This window comes from Arachis stenosperma, chromosome 9, assembly GCF_014773155.1.
Source record: "Arachis stenosperma cultivar V10309 chromosome 9, arast.V10309.gnm1.PFL2, whole genome shotgun sequence".
Taxonomy (NCBI): Eukaryota; Viridiplantae; Streptophyta; class Magnoliopsida; order Fabales; family Fabaceae; genus Arachis; species Arachis stenosperma.
Window position 1 is genome coordinate 14,982,154 of NC_080385.1, and position 13,718 is coordinate 14,995,871.

Here is a 13,718-nt window from a genome sequence, read left to right on the forward strand (position 1 = left end):
GTGGCCAGTATGAAAATCAAACATCAGTTTACCTCGGTGGAGCACCCACAAGCCAATGGGCAAGCCGAGGCAGCCAACAAAATCATACTGGCAGGACTAAAGAAGAGTCTGCAAGAAGCAAAAGGGGCTTGGGCTGAAGAGCTCCCTCAAGTGCTATGGGCTTACAGGACAACACCCCAATCCGCCACTGGAGAAACACCCTTCCGACTAGTCTATGGTGTGGAGGCAATGATACCAATAGAAATCAGTGAGCAAAGCCTAAGGGTAATTCTCCACGACGAGATCGGAAACATACAGGGGCACAAAGAGGAGCTCGACCTGCTCCCTGAAGTCCGAGAAGATGCCCAGATAAGAGAAGCAGCGTTAAAGCAGAGGATGACTACAAGGTACAACAAAAAAGTCATTCGAAGAACATTTACTCCAGATGATTTGGTCCTAATCAGAAACGACATTGGAGTCAACAAATCAGGAGAAGGAAAGCTCGCCGCAAATTGGAAGGGACCATACAAAGTCAATGAAGTTTTAGGAAAAGATTATTATAAAATAATCGACCTGAACGGCACTGAGCTCCCGAGGTCGTGGCATGCTTGTAACATGAAAAGGTACTATAGCTAAAAGCGAACTCTACTCCCTGATGTACTCTTTTCCCAACTTCATGATTTTTTCCCAAAAGGGTTTTTTCTGGAGAAGGGTTTTTAACGAGGCATCATAGTAGAGACTAAGGGAAATAGATTATCAAAATCCTTAGTAGCAAAAAAGGTACCTCCCCGATTAATAAAGATCTTTTTCATCTACGATATCTCTTATGAAATCCTTTTCATTTTTTATTTTTTAAGTCTTTCTACGAAACGCGCCGACTTAAGCTCGACAAAACGTGAAAATCCCATGAACCGACCTAAAAGGTCGTCAGGATAAAATGACGAGGTACAAGTCGGTGTAAAGAGATTATAAGAAGTCGATCGTAGAAACTCGGGAACAAACCCGACTCATAAGTCGAAATGAGATCCCGAGTAGAAAAGCTCGGAAATACTTCGATCCATAAATCGGAATGAAGGACCGAGTAGAAGAAAAACGCATCGCAAAAATAACCTAAGTCATAAGAACTCACCAAAACTAAGTTGAGTATGAGGGATAACGAAAAGAGATAGGAAAACCTAGGAAGAAGTTTAAAGGCTATCCCAAAAGCCCTTAAACAAAAAAGCTCAGAAAAACAAACAAGCAAAAAGAAAGGTTTTTCAAGAAAAAGTCAAGGGGAATTCGGAAAATCATACATGCATAAGGTAGCTTAAACCCTTATCCAAAAAAGGGTATTTATTTTGTTAAGTTAAAACCCTTATCAAAAAGGGCACGCATAAAATATTTTGTTTACGGCCTCAAAGGGCCAAAGAAAATTGTTCAAACCAGAAATAAATAAAGAGTTTAAAAAACGGGGGCCCACAGGCCGGACCCTAAATAGCCACAAGTCATTTTTTAGGAAGATCACCACCACCGGAATCAGGAGGAGCGCCACCAGAGGTATCCATGGGAGAGGAAGAGATAGGAGGAACTGCTGAAGAACCCGGAGCATCTTTGGAATGAGGAGGAGACTCAATAATCCTCTGCCCCCGAGTCTTCAATTCTGACTCGGAAACAATTACGGGGGCAGGAGGATCCACGATGGCACCATCAATAACAACTTTATCAGGATGTAAAGGAGAAAGATCCAAGTTGGGAGCAATCACCCTGACTTGCTCCAAGAAAATCCTCCAAGACTCCTCGGCACCATCAGCAATTGAGTCCTCCAACTCATCATATGCCTTCCGAGAATTCAGCAGATCATTCTTCACGGACACAAGATCCTTGAATAAGCTTTGATAGCTGGCCTGCGCCGTTTTCCTCAACTCCATCTCCATGTTGTACTGGGCCTGCAAAGCCTTCCCTTTCTCCCGGAAGGTATCTCTCTCCTCCCTCAGCTTAGCAATCTCCTTCTTCAACTCTCCCTCATGCTCTTGATATGAGCGAAGCCTTCCCTCTAGCTCCTCGACCTTCGAGGTCGTTCCTAAAGAGCTGAGGGGAGCCTTCTCAAAGATATCCAAGAGCTTGCCACAAACCCCCGCCGCCTTAAGACTCTCCTCGACCATAGTGGTAAGGTGGCTCCGAATAGACATATCATCCATGCCTATACGAACATGGGGATAGATATTCTTTCGGACAAACTCAATAGCATCCGCCTTAACCTCACCAGAAGCACCAGACTCTAAAGTCTTGCGCTTCTTTGGATCAGGGGAAGGTCGGACGACGGGGAGCGACTGAGGGGGAGCTGAAGAAGAGATTACGATAGGCTTGGAAAGAGTTCCAACATTCCGAGGAGGAGGAGGAGGAGAGATAACCCTGGCACCACCGGCCCGAGCGCGAGACTTGGCTTTGGCCTCCTGGACTCTTTGAAAAGATTCTTGAGCATTTGTTTTAGCCATTTCTGAAAAAAGAAAAACAATAGCTAAAGAATCAAACAAGTCGGAATGATTAGTTGATAAGTCGAAAATTTAAAAACAAGAAAAAGCTACCTAGCTGCGCCTGGACAAAGGTCGGAGACCTTTGGAGAAACTTCTTAGTATCCAAATATGGGGCCCTCCCCCACACTTCTCGGAGGAACACCACAATGGCAAACTCTACTTCATCCAGGTCGTCCAGACCATATTTCTCACAAGGGGAGGCCTCCAGCCAATATAAGGGAAAGCGAGGAGAAGAGTTATCATCCAGAAAAAATGGGTGGTGACCCTCTACAGCTTGCACTTTGAAAAAATAATTTTTGAAGTCATGGAATGATTCATCAAAAAGGGTGAAAATCCTCCGACCTTGTATGGCTCGGAAGGACACACATTGCTGTTTGTTGTTTAGCCCACTAAAGGGCTTAGTCATGTGGAAAAGAAAAAAGAAAATCCTCAAAGAAGTCGGGAAGTCCAAAGCTTGACTAATAAATTGATAAATTTTCAGAAAACCCCAAGAGTTGGGGTGAAGTTGGGTAGGGGCAACTCGACAGTGGTACAAAACAGACATTTCAAAATCCGAAAAAGGAAGGAGGACACCCAGACGGGTGATCATACATTCATACATAAAGAAGAAATGAGAAGACGTCTCATTAGCCCTCCCAAAGCAAACCCGGTCTTCTGGACCCGGGACTACCAACTCATACTTCGGCTCGTCATCCTCAGAAACACAAATCCTGTGGTGAGTACGAAGATGAGTAATAAACTCCGCATCAACCAAAGGTTCCTCTCCTAGGACTGTGACATCAACCCATTGAGAAAGAGCCTCTACAGAAGATATTTTCTAAAAACACGACGAAAACCTACAAAGGAAAAAGGAAAAAGAATCAAAAACGAAAGTCCCTAAGGGGATACGAAAGCCTACAACGTCACTTCTCCCTCTCCAAAGAAAATAAAAGCATGCAATCACAAAGCATGTCATAAAAGTAAAACGCTAACCTTTATCCGAAACCGAAGGTTGAAAGAAGCAGAGGTCTCCGAATGCAAGAAGGAAGCACGAATAAAGCAAGAAGAAATTTGAAAAATTGCAGAAACGAAAAAATGAAAGAGAGGGAAAGTATTTATAAACATACTAAGGGGCATAATGGTAAAAGCGGGGCAGTCATTAATGAGAATGCACCGTTACCAAAGTCTACGCACATCCCTAACGGACACGACGCTTGATTAGACGTAACCGTCAGAACTAAAGAGACACGGAAAGTCACGTCGGTTTCAGAAAATCACGTCGGTCCTCCAACAAGTCGACTACGATCCCGAGTAAAATACTTGAACCCAAGTCCTATAAAGATCTTGGGCTCAAGTAGGGGCACTGTTCCTACCCTGGCCCAATAATAAAGGCCCAGGTCCAAATAAGAGGCCCAGTCCAGAGGATCGAGCCTTACTAAACGCCAACCTTCACACTTAGAAGTCGGTGCCAAACCCGACTTACTCCCAAGAAGTCGGGACGGAGAATAGCTGGCAGATAAGCACTCATTCAAATGAGTAACTGCCCCTAAAATCTCTCCAACTACTTTAGTCAAGCCATATCTTAACCTCCCTAAGATAATGGGACGGTTAACACCCTAAAAATATGGCACTACTCCAACGGTGGTTATTGGCTCACCACTACAAATACCCTGACACCCCTCAGGTATCTCTAAGCCCAATACTCTCTAGACTTGCTCACACCCTTGCTAACTTAGGCATCGGAGTGTCTTTGTAGGTACCACCCCCCATTCACTCGCGAACGCAAGTCGGAAGGAGGCTCCAACGTGCAAACCAGCTCGGAAGCCACCATCCGCGGACGATTGGGCCAACCAAAACCATCCATCTTATTAATCTCCGGTTACCCACCGTAACAACAATCAAATGTCTTTCTTTTTATATATGCCATTAAATAATCATTTAAATATTCATCTCTCGTATGATTATGAAATCGATTCTTTATATTATTCATATTTAAAAAAGTTTTTTCAACTGATATTATCCAAAAAAAACTTAAGTTAACTTAAAAAAACACTAATAAATAAACATTATTATTATTATTATTTATTTATTTATTTAACTATTTTTTATTTAATAGTCAATATAAGATTAATATTTTTATTAGTCATTTTTAATTTAATATTAAAATTAGTTTAATAAGATAATCTATTTAATTTGAAATTAATTTAACAGAATAATTTTATATATTTATAATCAAATCTAATAAAATATTAGACTGAATTCTATTGACTATTAAATATTTAGATTAAATATGTCATTTGTTAAATATTAAAAGATTTTTTTGTCACTTTTAATAAATATAATATTTATTAGTTATTTTTATCACAATTTTCAAATAATTTAACTATTATTTTGTCATAGTCTGAATCTTTTAGATATCAAATCAGTAGTTACTTCTATTTTGAACAAATAATCAAATATATATGATATATATACACAGCACAACAGGGATATTCACTAAATATATAAACATATTTTTTTAAATTTTAAATTTATTTATTAGTCACAATTATAAAATAACAAATTTATAATTATTTTACTTTTTTTTAAAGATTATTATAACAAAATTATTATTTATTTTTTTATTATTGAAATTAATGAATGAAATTCACTTATAGTGAGATCAAATTTAATTATATAATAGGAGTAAATAAATTTTATTCCTGCATATTAGTTAACAAATTTTTAAATTTCACTGGGACCCTCACTCTCTTTTAACATGAATCCGTCCCTGGGTGAAGGTTAGTTTCGTATATAAAATATTGTTTGTGTTACATGTGACCAGGAATGGACTCCCGGGGAACAGGGAGTGTGACCTTTTGTCTATATACTATTATATTATAATAGATATATTATATAAAGTAAAATTTAATAATATATTAATAATAAAAAATTAGTATTTTTATGTATTAAAAATTAAATTTTTTACATGTATTTATATTATTTATATTTTTTATTTATTTAAAATTTTTTTATATATTTTCTTTAAATTAATTTTAATATTTATAATAATATAAAAAATATTTTAATATTATTTATAATAATATTTTTTTCTAATTTTATTTAATTGTTTTTTTATTATTTTTTATTAATTTTTATTCTTATTGTTATATATCATATTTTTAATTATATAAGATATAAAAATATAATTTACTATTACACAAATACTTAATAAAGTAAATTAATTAATAAAATATTTAAAAATAAATAATTTTATATTTTATTAGAGGTAAAACCATAAAAAATTATAAAGATTGAGATAATTCTTTTATTTAATAAATATTTATTAATTTTTTTAGTTAAAAAATTAATTATAATTATATCTATTATTAAATATATAACATTATATTTAATTATATAATATTTTAATTTAATATTAGTTAGACCAAAATAGGGATGAATGGGGTTAAAGATTTATTAGATCTTAGTAGGTGTTTTTTTATGACAGATCTTTTTTGACAGAAAGTATCTAATTATATTTTTATTGGTTTAGATTATTGTAAAGAGATTTATTTGATCTATTTTATTAATTTTTATTTTCATTGAATGGTTAAATGGTAGTTGTTTGAAGTATATATTTATTCATTGACAAAAAAGTATATCTTTATTCAAATAAAAAAAGAAATATATATTTACAATTAAGAGTAAAAAAAATTTCATGCCCAAAAAAAAAAATAGAAAAATATGTTTTTTTTTTTAATTCATTTGTTATTTTGATAATAACAGTGAATATCCTCTCTTCAATGAAAAAATTGAGGTTACTAACTTACTATATAAAAAAATTGAATTATTAGAATAAATCAATAAAACTAATTTAGTGTTATTAGTTCTTTGTGCTTTAATTCTCGAGTAAATAAAGAATGAAGTAATAGTGAATAATAAATTTTAATTAATTTTATTTCGGAAAAAAATACTAATTGTAAGAAAAAAAACTAATTCTTTAAGAATCTGAATTAAAAACCGCTCTAAATATATTAGCTAATATAGATAGATATACAAAATAAAAATAATAGTAACCATATTCTAATAAAATACCAATTCTTTATAACAAAAAATTAAAGACACGTCTTCGAATTAGGACTTAGAATTACGGTTTTCGATTTTAATTACTACTGCTATTATTATTATTATTATTATTATTATTATTATTATTATTATTATTATTATTATTATTATTATTATTATTATCGTAATATTGGCAATTAAAATAATGATAATAACATTAATAATTATAATAATAAGAATAACAGTAATAATAATTTTAATAATCAAAATAATACTAATACTAATTATAACAATAATAATGATAATAGAGATATTATAATAACAGTAACCATAATAATGACACTAATAAAAACAATAACAGTAATAATAAGTGAAATAGTAACTATATAACAATAATAAGAAAGAATAATATAATAGACAAAAAAAATCAGTATAAAAGCAAAGGTTATTGTAAAGAATATAATGGACCTTATTAACTTGTTACAAAGTCAATTCCTCTTGGTTTATATTTTAATTATCTTTTACCCCAAACCCCTTCCCCTCACAAAGTAACGGTCAAGATTCACTATGCATACAAATAACCTTTTGTTTAATCTTAGATATTGATACAAGATTTGAAAGTTTAAATTTTTATATAAAAAGTCTTTAGAGTCAGCAGTTTTTAGTATTGTTGGTTATTATTTGATTAGTATAAATATTAAATTATTTTTAATAAATAAATTATATTAATTTATATATGCAAACTCTAAAAAATATGAGTATAAACTGTATTAATTCATATGTGTAAATTTTGGTAAATATAGATACATATTATATATTTTTTGTGTGCAAAATTTCTATAAATAAAAGTACAAATTATTACTGATTAAATACTGATAAAAAATAATAATATTTACTGGACATGTAACATTATTCATCTCTCAATTCTATGATGCCCATCACTTGACAGCTAATTTTTATTAAATTTACTTTTTATATCAAATTTTAAATATTTAAAATTTATTAATTCTACACTTTTAAATTAAATATTAATTATTTAACTTTTATTTTTAATTAGACACTCAACTTTTAGCCTATAAACACCTACAAAAAATCACATAAATCCAAATTTTAAGTCTTGAAGAAGTGATTTCGTGAAAATTAATTGAAATTCTTTGACCTTTAAAAACAGGGATACATTCTGGTATAATTGATTGGTTCATCAATTAGTGCTGAAAGTAACATGCATCAAAGAGATAGAGAGAAAGAGAGAACATTATATCTTTAACTGAAGTGTGGTTGCAGCGATTTAGCATTGCGACTTTCACAATGTTGTGATGACACATTTTATTTCCTTTGATCCGTAAAATCTAAACGGTGTTTGGTTTTGACAAGATTAGATGGCAAGGCTTGTGTTTGTAAGGATATTATTGAAGACATTGACAAAGAAGATAATAAAATAAGCTTTAGAGTGTTGGAAGGAGACCTGGTGAAGCACCACTACAAGAGCTTCAAGTTCTTGCTTCATGCTGTTCCCAAGAAAAAGGGAGGATGCATGGTGCGTTGGACCATGGAATATGAGAAGATCAATGAAAACACTCCTGATCCTCACACTATGATGCAGTTGGTAGTTGATGTGAGCAAACAGGTTGAAGTTCACCTTATTTCCAAAGGCTGCTGAAAAAGCGATGAATAATTCACATCAAATTAATGGTGAGTTTAAAGCTGGGTAATTGGAGCTATATAATAATATTATTATGATGTGCCCTCATGTATCTTTGCTAAAATAATGGGCAAGGTATAAGCTACTATATATACTAAGCTTATTGAGCCGAGATACATGTTTCATGTCCTACGTTCAATAATAAATAATAAATGATTAAGTTGTCGTGTGAAAATGAGATATTATTGCTGAGAATTACTTGGACGTTTTCAGAGAAAAAATTTATTCACTTGTTCTAACATATTTAGGTAGCATTTGTTTTGTGATAATAAAATTCGAATTAGGAAATTGATATTTGGTTTGGTGTACGAAATTAGAACTCGCACAATTTCACTGGTAAGTATACTGAGTCGTCCAAGTAATACCTCAGGTGAATGAGGGTTGATCCCACGAGAATTGTTGGATTGAGCAAATAATAGTTATCATGCCAGACTTAGTCAAACAAATAGTAAAAGGTGGTTGTTATTGTAAACGCAAAAACAATGAAATAGCAAATAAAAAAAGCAAATAAACAGATTCGGAATAAGACAATGATAAGAAAACAGTTAAGTTCTCGGAGATGTTTATTTTTTCGGATTAAGATTTTTCACCAACTACTTTAACAATGAGTGATTTATTCTATGACAAACCATAAGTGATTAAAACCTAATCTCTTAGCGATTTAATCTCCTCTAACCTTCATCAAAAGCCACTCTCGTGGTCATTCAATTCAGATCGGAGGGTGAAGTTCAGAAAACTACTTTAGCGCCACAAAAACCTCAATTAGCTAAAGCTAACCAGATTTTATGTCACATATCTAATTAGCCCAACTAAATTGCAGTTTAGGAGGAGCATTTTCAAGCTGCAACCTAATCGAGATAGCTCTCTCGAGAATCACAAGAACTCATGTAGAATAAAGGGTCATACTCTCATTCCACCCCAGATTCATAAGATTAAGAACGAAAACAACACCTTAGAATTGAATCAAACATTAATTAAAATAGAAAAATAATAACTTTAATCTATAGAAATAAATAGAGTTCCTAACTTTAACCAGGAAATTTAGTTGTTCATAACTTACAGAAAAAATAGAGTTTTAAAAGTAAAGAAGATCTATATCTATATGTTTGTAAACCTAAGTGATCTACTCTTTAAATAGTAAATACTAGATCTAAAAGATGTTAATTTAAATTTAAAAGTTACAAGGGTAAGATAAGATAAGTTAAGAAGTGCTAAAATCTACTTTGGGGCCTACTTTGGTGATTGCTTCGGTGATTGGCGCTGAACGCCCATAGGGGAGGAGTGCATTCTGTCCCTTGCTCCCTGGCTGGCGTTGAACGCCAGTTTTGGGCGTTCAGCGCAGGAAGTTGCTCCTTCTTGGGCGCTAAACGTCAGTCTTGGAGTTTAGCGTCTGATTTGGCAGTGATTCCAAAAGAGAAGTATAGATTATTATATATTGTTGGAAAGCACTGAAAGTTAGCTTTCTAATGCCGTTGAGACCGCATCAATTGTACCTCTGTACCTCAAGTTATGCTCGTTGGAATGCAAGGAGGTCAGGATTGACAACATTTGCTATCCTTTCTTTGTCTTTGCACAAGACTCTGCCAAATTCGTCCGAATTTCACCTAAAGTCATAAAAATACCACAAAAACTCAAAGTAGCATCTAAAGGTGAATTTTGCACTAAAACATACTAAAACTTAATAAAATCTAACTAAAAATAATATAAAAACAGCTAGAAAAAGGGTATAAGATGCTCACACATCAACATTTAGCACTGTGTTTATTAATAGTTATGAATTGGAACTAAAATTTTGGTAATTATGTCGATAGTTCATGTTGTAGGATTACAAGTGTTCATAACACGTAGCGGAAGTAATAAAGTAATCATACTAATCTATTTTGTGCTTAAAACTTTATTGAAATAAGATGAGTTAGATGCCAATACCTGAATACCTTAATAAATAAGAAACTTTTTTCTTCAATAGTACAAAGGTACTATGTGTATCCACACCGGGACCGATCCTTATTGTCAACTTCTTGACCAATGAATTTAATTGAAAATTTTTTTGTAACTCCTTGCACCAGCAATTCTTTACTAAGAATTGAAATATTTGTGTATGTGGAGGTAGAAAAAAAAGTTATGTACTTTTCTTTTACCATATACATCTATATATATAGTATGAGACTGGTAACTGATTTTATCAAAATTACAACTTAATTTAAAACAGAATCAGTTAGGATCTTATCCGTATTTAAAACTCATCATAGAATAAATAATTAATTATTTAATATTCTCAATTATAATATTATTATATTCATAGTGCTAGTAAAGAATATAATAATATTCTATTTGAATTAATATAATTATTTGTTTGATCAAATTAAAATAATAATTAAATAATTATTTACTAAAGATTAGAATACTCATTAGTGTGTGACCCCATAAGTTCAATACTAAGCGGGTAGTAAATTAGTCGTACTAAATTTATTAATCAATGTTGGCGTCTAACAACACTCCTTAACGACCCAATAGTATGAAATAATAATATTTTTACTAAGAACTCAAGATGAACAAAAAATATAACTTCTTCCATCCTTTTAACTCTTGGCTAACTTTTAGAGTATGGTTTGATTGTCAAACTCTAACTTGTTACCATTATTATAATGAACTAGTGTATGTTCTCGTACTCTATACGGAATAATATATAAAATTATATAATTTTTTAAAAAAATTAAAATAAAATATGTATAGTAATTATTATTATAAATATTTTACAAAGTTATAATTAAAATCAAATTCTCAGTATTTTAATATTAAAATATTAAAAATAATTAGTATTTGTTTTAATCAATTTGAGTTTGTTGAGTGATCATCTCACTCGTCCGCTTAAACAATTATTAAGAGTTAGAATCTCACCTTGTGTGTGTAGTCAATTTATTGGCTAGCGGTAAACTCTTAATAAACGAAGCATCAATATGTGGTTAGACTTGGCAGGAGTACCCGAATATGTGGGTACCCGACCTGTCCATATCCAGTTGGAGAGGACTTGATCCGAATCGGGACAGATTTTACTCAGGACAGGACACGGTCGGGTTTAGGGTGTACGCGTCCTGGATTTATACATATAAACACTTTTTAGGTATTAGAATTTGCCTCATATCATAAATTCAGTAATTCACAGTCTTAGTCCATACTCTATAGCCATGCAAGAAAAACTCAATCATCCTCACCTAGAGTCTTCTTATTTTCGGCTTCTTCACAAAAAATCTCATAGCTTTCGTCATCGTCGTTGCTGAGTCCATCGCCGCCTACCCCCTTCATAGCTCCCATCTTCCTTCACAGCTCATGTCTTTGTCGCTTTTTATCCCGTTACCGTCACTGTTGAGCCCGTCGCCACCTTTTTTCTGCAGAGTCCCTTTTCTCTAGGTAAATTTCTCCCCCTCCCTTCTCTCTTTCTCTCTCATTGTGAGTCTGTTAAGTTCTTCTCTTCTTCTTCCACAAACTCATCACTTAGTCACCATTGCTATGAGCACGGGCGTTACCATTGTAGTTTCATCTGAGTTTATCACCGAATAAAATAGAATTTTTATTCAAATTAGACCAGTTGAAAATAGGCATGCATGAGATTATTTTTGCATGTAATTTCTGAATTTTTTCATCTAAATTTGATAATTGTAGTTGAATATTTTAGTATGGCGATCATCGTGGTTTCGTTGCGACATTAATGTGATAAAAGTTGCGGTAATTTCATAACTAATATATGAGACAGACCAGATTATTAAAGTAATCAGGAAAATATGTGCGCATACAATTTATAAGATGTAATTATTTCAGGAAAATATATATGTATAGCCCAAGGAGAAGATTTTTAAAAAATTATTATTTCTTAATATATTTATGGACAATACATATATTAATTATAATCGCAAATTAAGTAATTTCACATTAAATAACTTATATAACTGTGATTTCATTTAATGTAATAAATATTAAATTAAATAAGTCATTATTACTTTCGATTTGGATAAATGAGATTAAAACCATAAATACTATTTTGGACTAATCATTAATTCTACAAGTATTTAAATCATACACAATGTCCATTCAACTAATACCGTAGGGTATTACGTGTCCGGAATCAAAGTATAATAAATACATTGTCAATTACAATGATAGTCGCACGTCAAAAGAAAATTCTAATATTAAGTTCATCATAAGAATATCCTATTGACAAATATACGGTAACTATAACCATTATAAATTCTCAAAGTAAGTCACTTCAATGGTCATATTTCTATATATACCATTTATATATATAATTTAATAAATGAAATCTATTAATTTTCCTCCAATAAAGACTATATATATATATATATATATATATATATATATATATATATATATATACCCAATAACTAATATCCCAATTTTAGTGATTGAATTAAGAACAATTTAAATTAAAAGTACTCAAAAACTGTATATATATACCCAATAACTAATATCCCAATTTTAGTGATTGGATTAAGAATAATTTAAATTAAAAGTACTCAAAAAATGTATATATATACCCAATAACTAATATCCTAATTTTAGTGATTGGATTAAGAACAATTTAAATTAAAAGTACTCAAAAAATGTATATCTCATTATTACATTCCTATCATAATTATTCGTTTTTAATTTTAATTAAGGACACTATCATAAATTATAAAAATTTGTTCTTATAATAATAATAATAATTTATGATAGTATTTTGTTGGATATAAACATTTATCTTCAATACATGTCTTGATCCTTATCCTTCTATACCGATCGACGACTCTCTCTCTCTCTTCGTATGTCTCTATAGATTCTATCTTTTTTCTTTTTTTTTTTTCTTTTCTTTGATGTTGTGAAAAAAAATTTAGTTTCTTTTAAGTTTATTAGATTAGTTAGATCCGATTTTACAATTTTATTTAGTAATCTAAAATCTTAACTTTATAAGTTGAGTTTGAATTTACCGTAATTATTGTGTGTACATGATTAATTGTTCGTGAACTTATGTCTTATTATATCTAAAAAATTTCAATCTTTACATCAATGATTTTAATTTTTCATCAATGGTTTAAATGTCTTATTATGCTTTTGTTCTTATTTTTTTAATTAATAGAAATATTTTAATAATTTTTTATTTCCATCTCTATATTTATGGTAAAAAATTTGTGAATTATGGAAGGTTGGAGAATATGATAAGCAGTGAAAAAAAAAGAGACAAACAAAAAAAAAGTGAGATAAAAAGATTTGCTTGCTGAAGTTAAAATGAATGATCACAAAAATAAATATTATTGTATAGAGACTATTTGTAAAACTAACTAACTATGATTATTTTTAAACTATTTTCTAATTATAGTTTCAACAAATTTCTAACCATGATATAACAACTAACTAAGATTAAAGGCTAATGACTATTATAAATAAATTCTATATCAACTAATAACATTCTTCCTCAAACTAGAGGTATGGATGTCTAGCAACCCTAG

At 31.3% G+C, this 13,718-nt stretch overlaps 1 protein-coding gene across 1 annotated transcript; it reads right to left on the reverse strand.

The window, feature by feature from the left end:
- Positions 1–1,463: 1,463 nt before the first annotated feature.
- Positions 1,464–2,453, reverse strand: LOC130949119 (uncharacterized). The gene is made up of 2 exons (XM_057877938.1): positions 1,797–2,453; positions 1,464–1,598 (listed from the first exon to the last, which is right to left on the reverse strand). Exons 1-2 carry the CDS (start codon positions 2,451–2,453, stop codon positions 1,464–1,466), a joined length of 792 nt encoding a protein of 263 aa, XP_057733921.1.
- Positions 2,454–13,718: the final 11,265 nt, after the last annotated feature.

Excerpts from the sequence above, each read along its gene's own strand:
- LOC130949119 (XM_057877938.1), bottom strand. The coding sequence starts at position 2,453 with ATGGCTAAAACAAATGCTCAAGAATCTTTTCAAAGAGTCCAGGAGGCC. Across the intron at positions 1,599-1,796 it reads ATCTGCTGAATTCTCGGAAG|AGGATTATTGAGTCTCCTCC; the intron begins GCATATGATGAG and ends ACTCGGGGGCAG.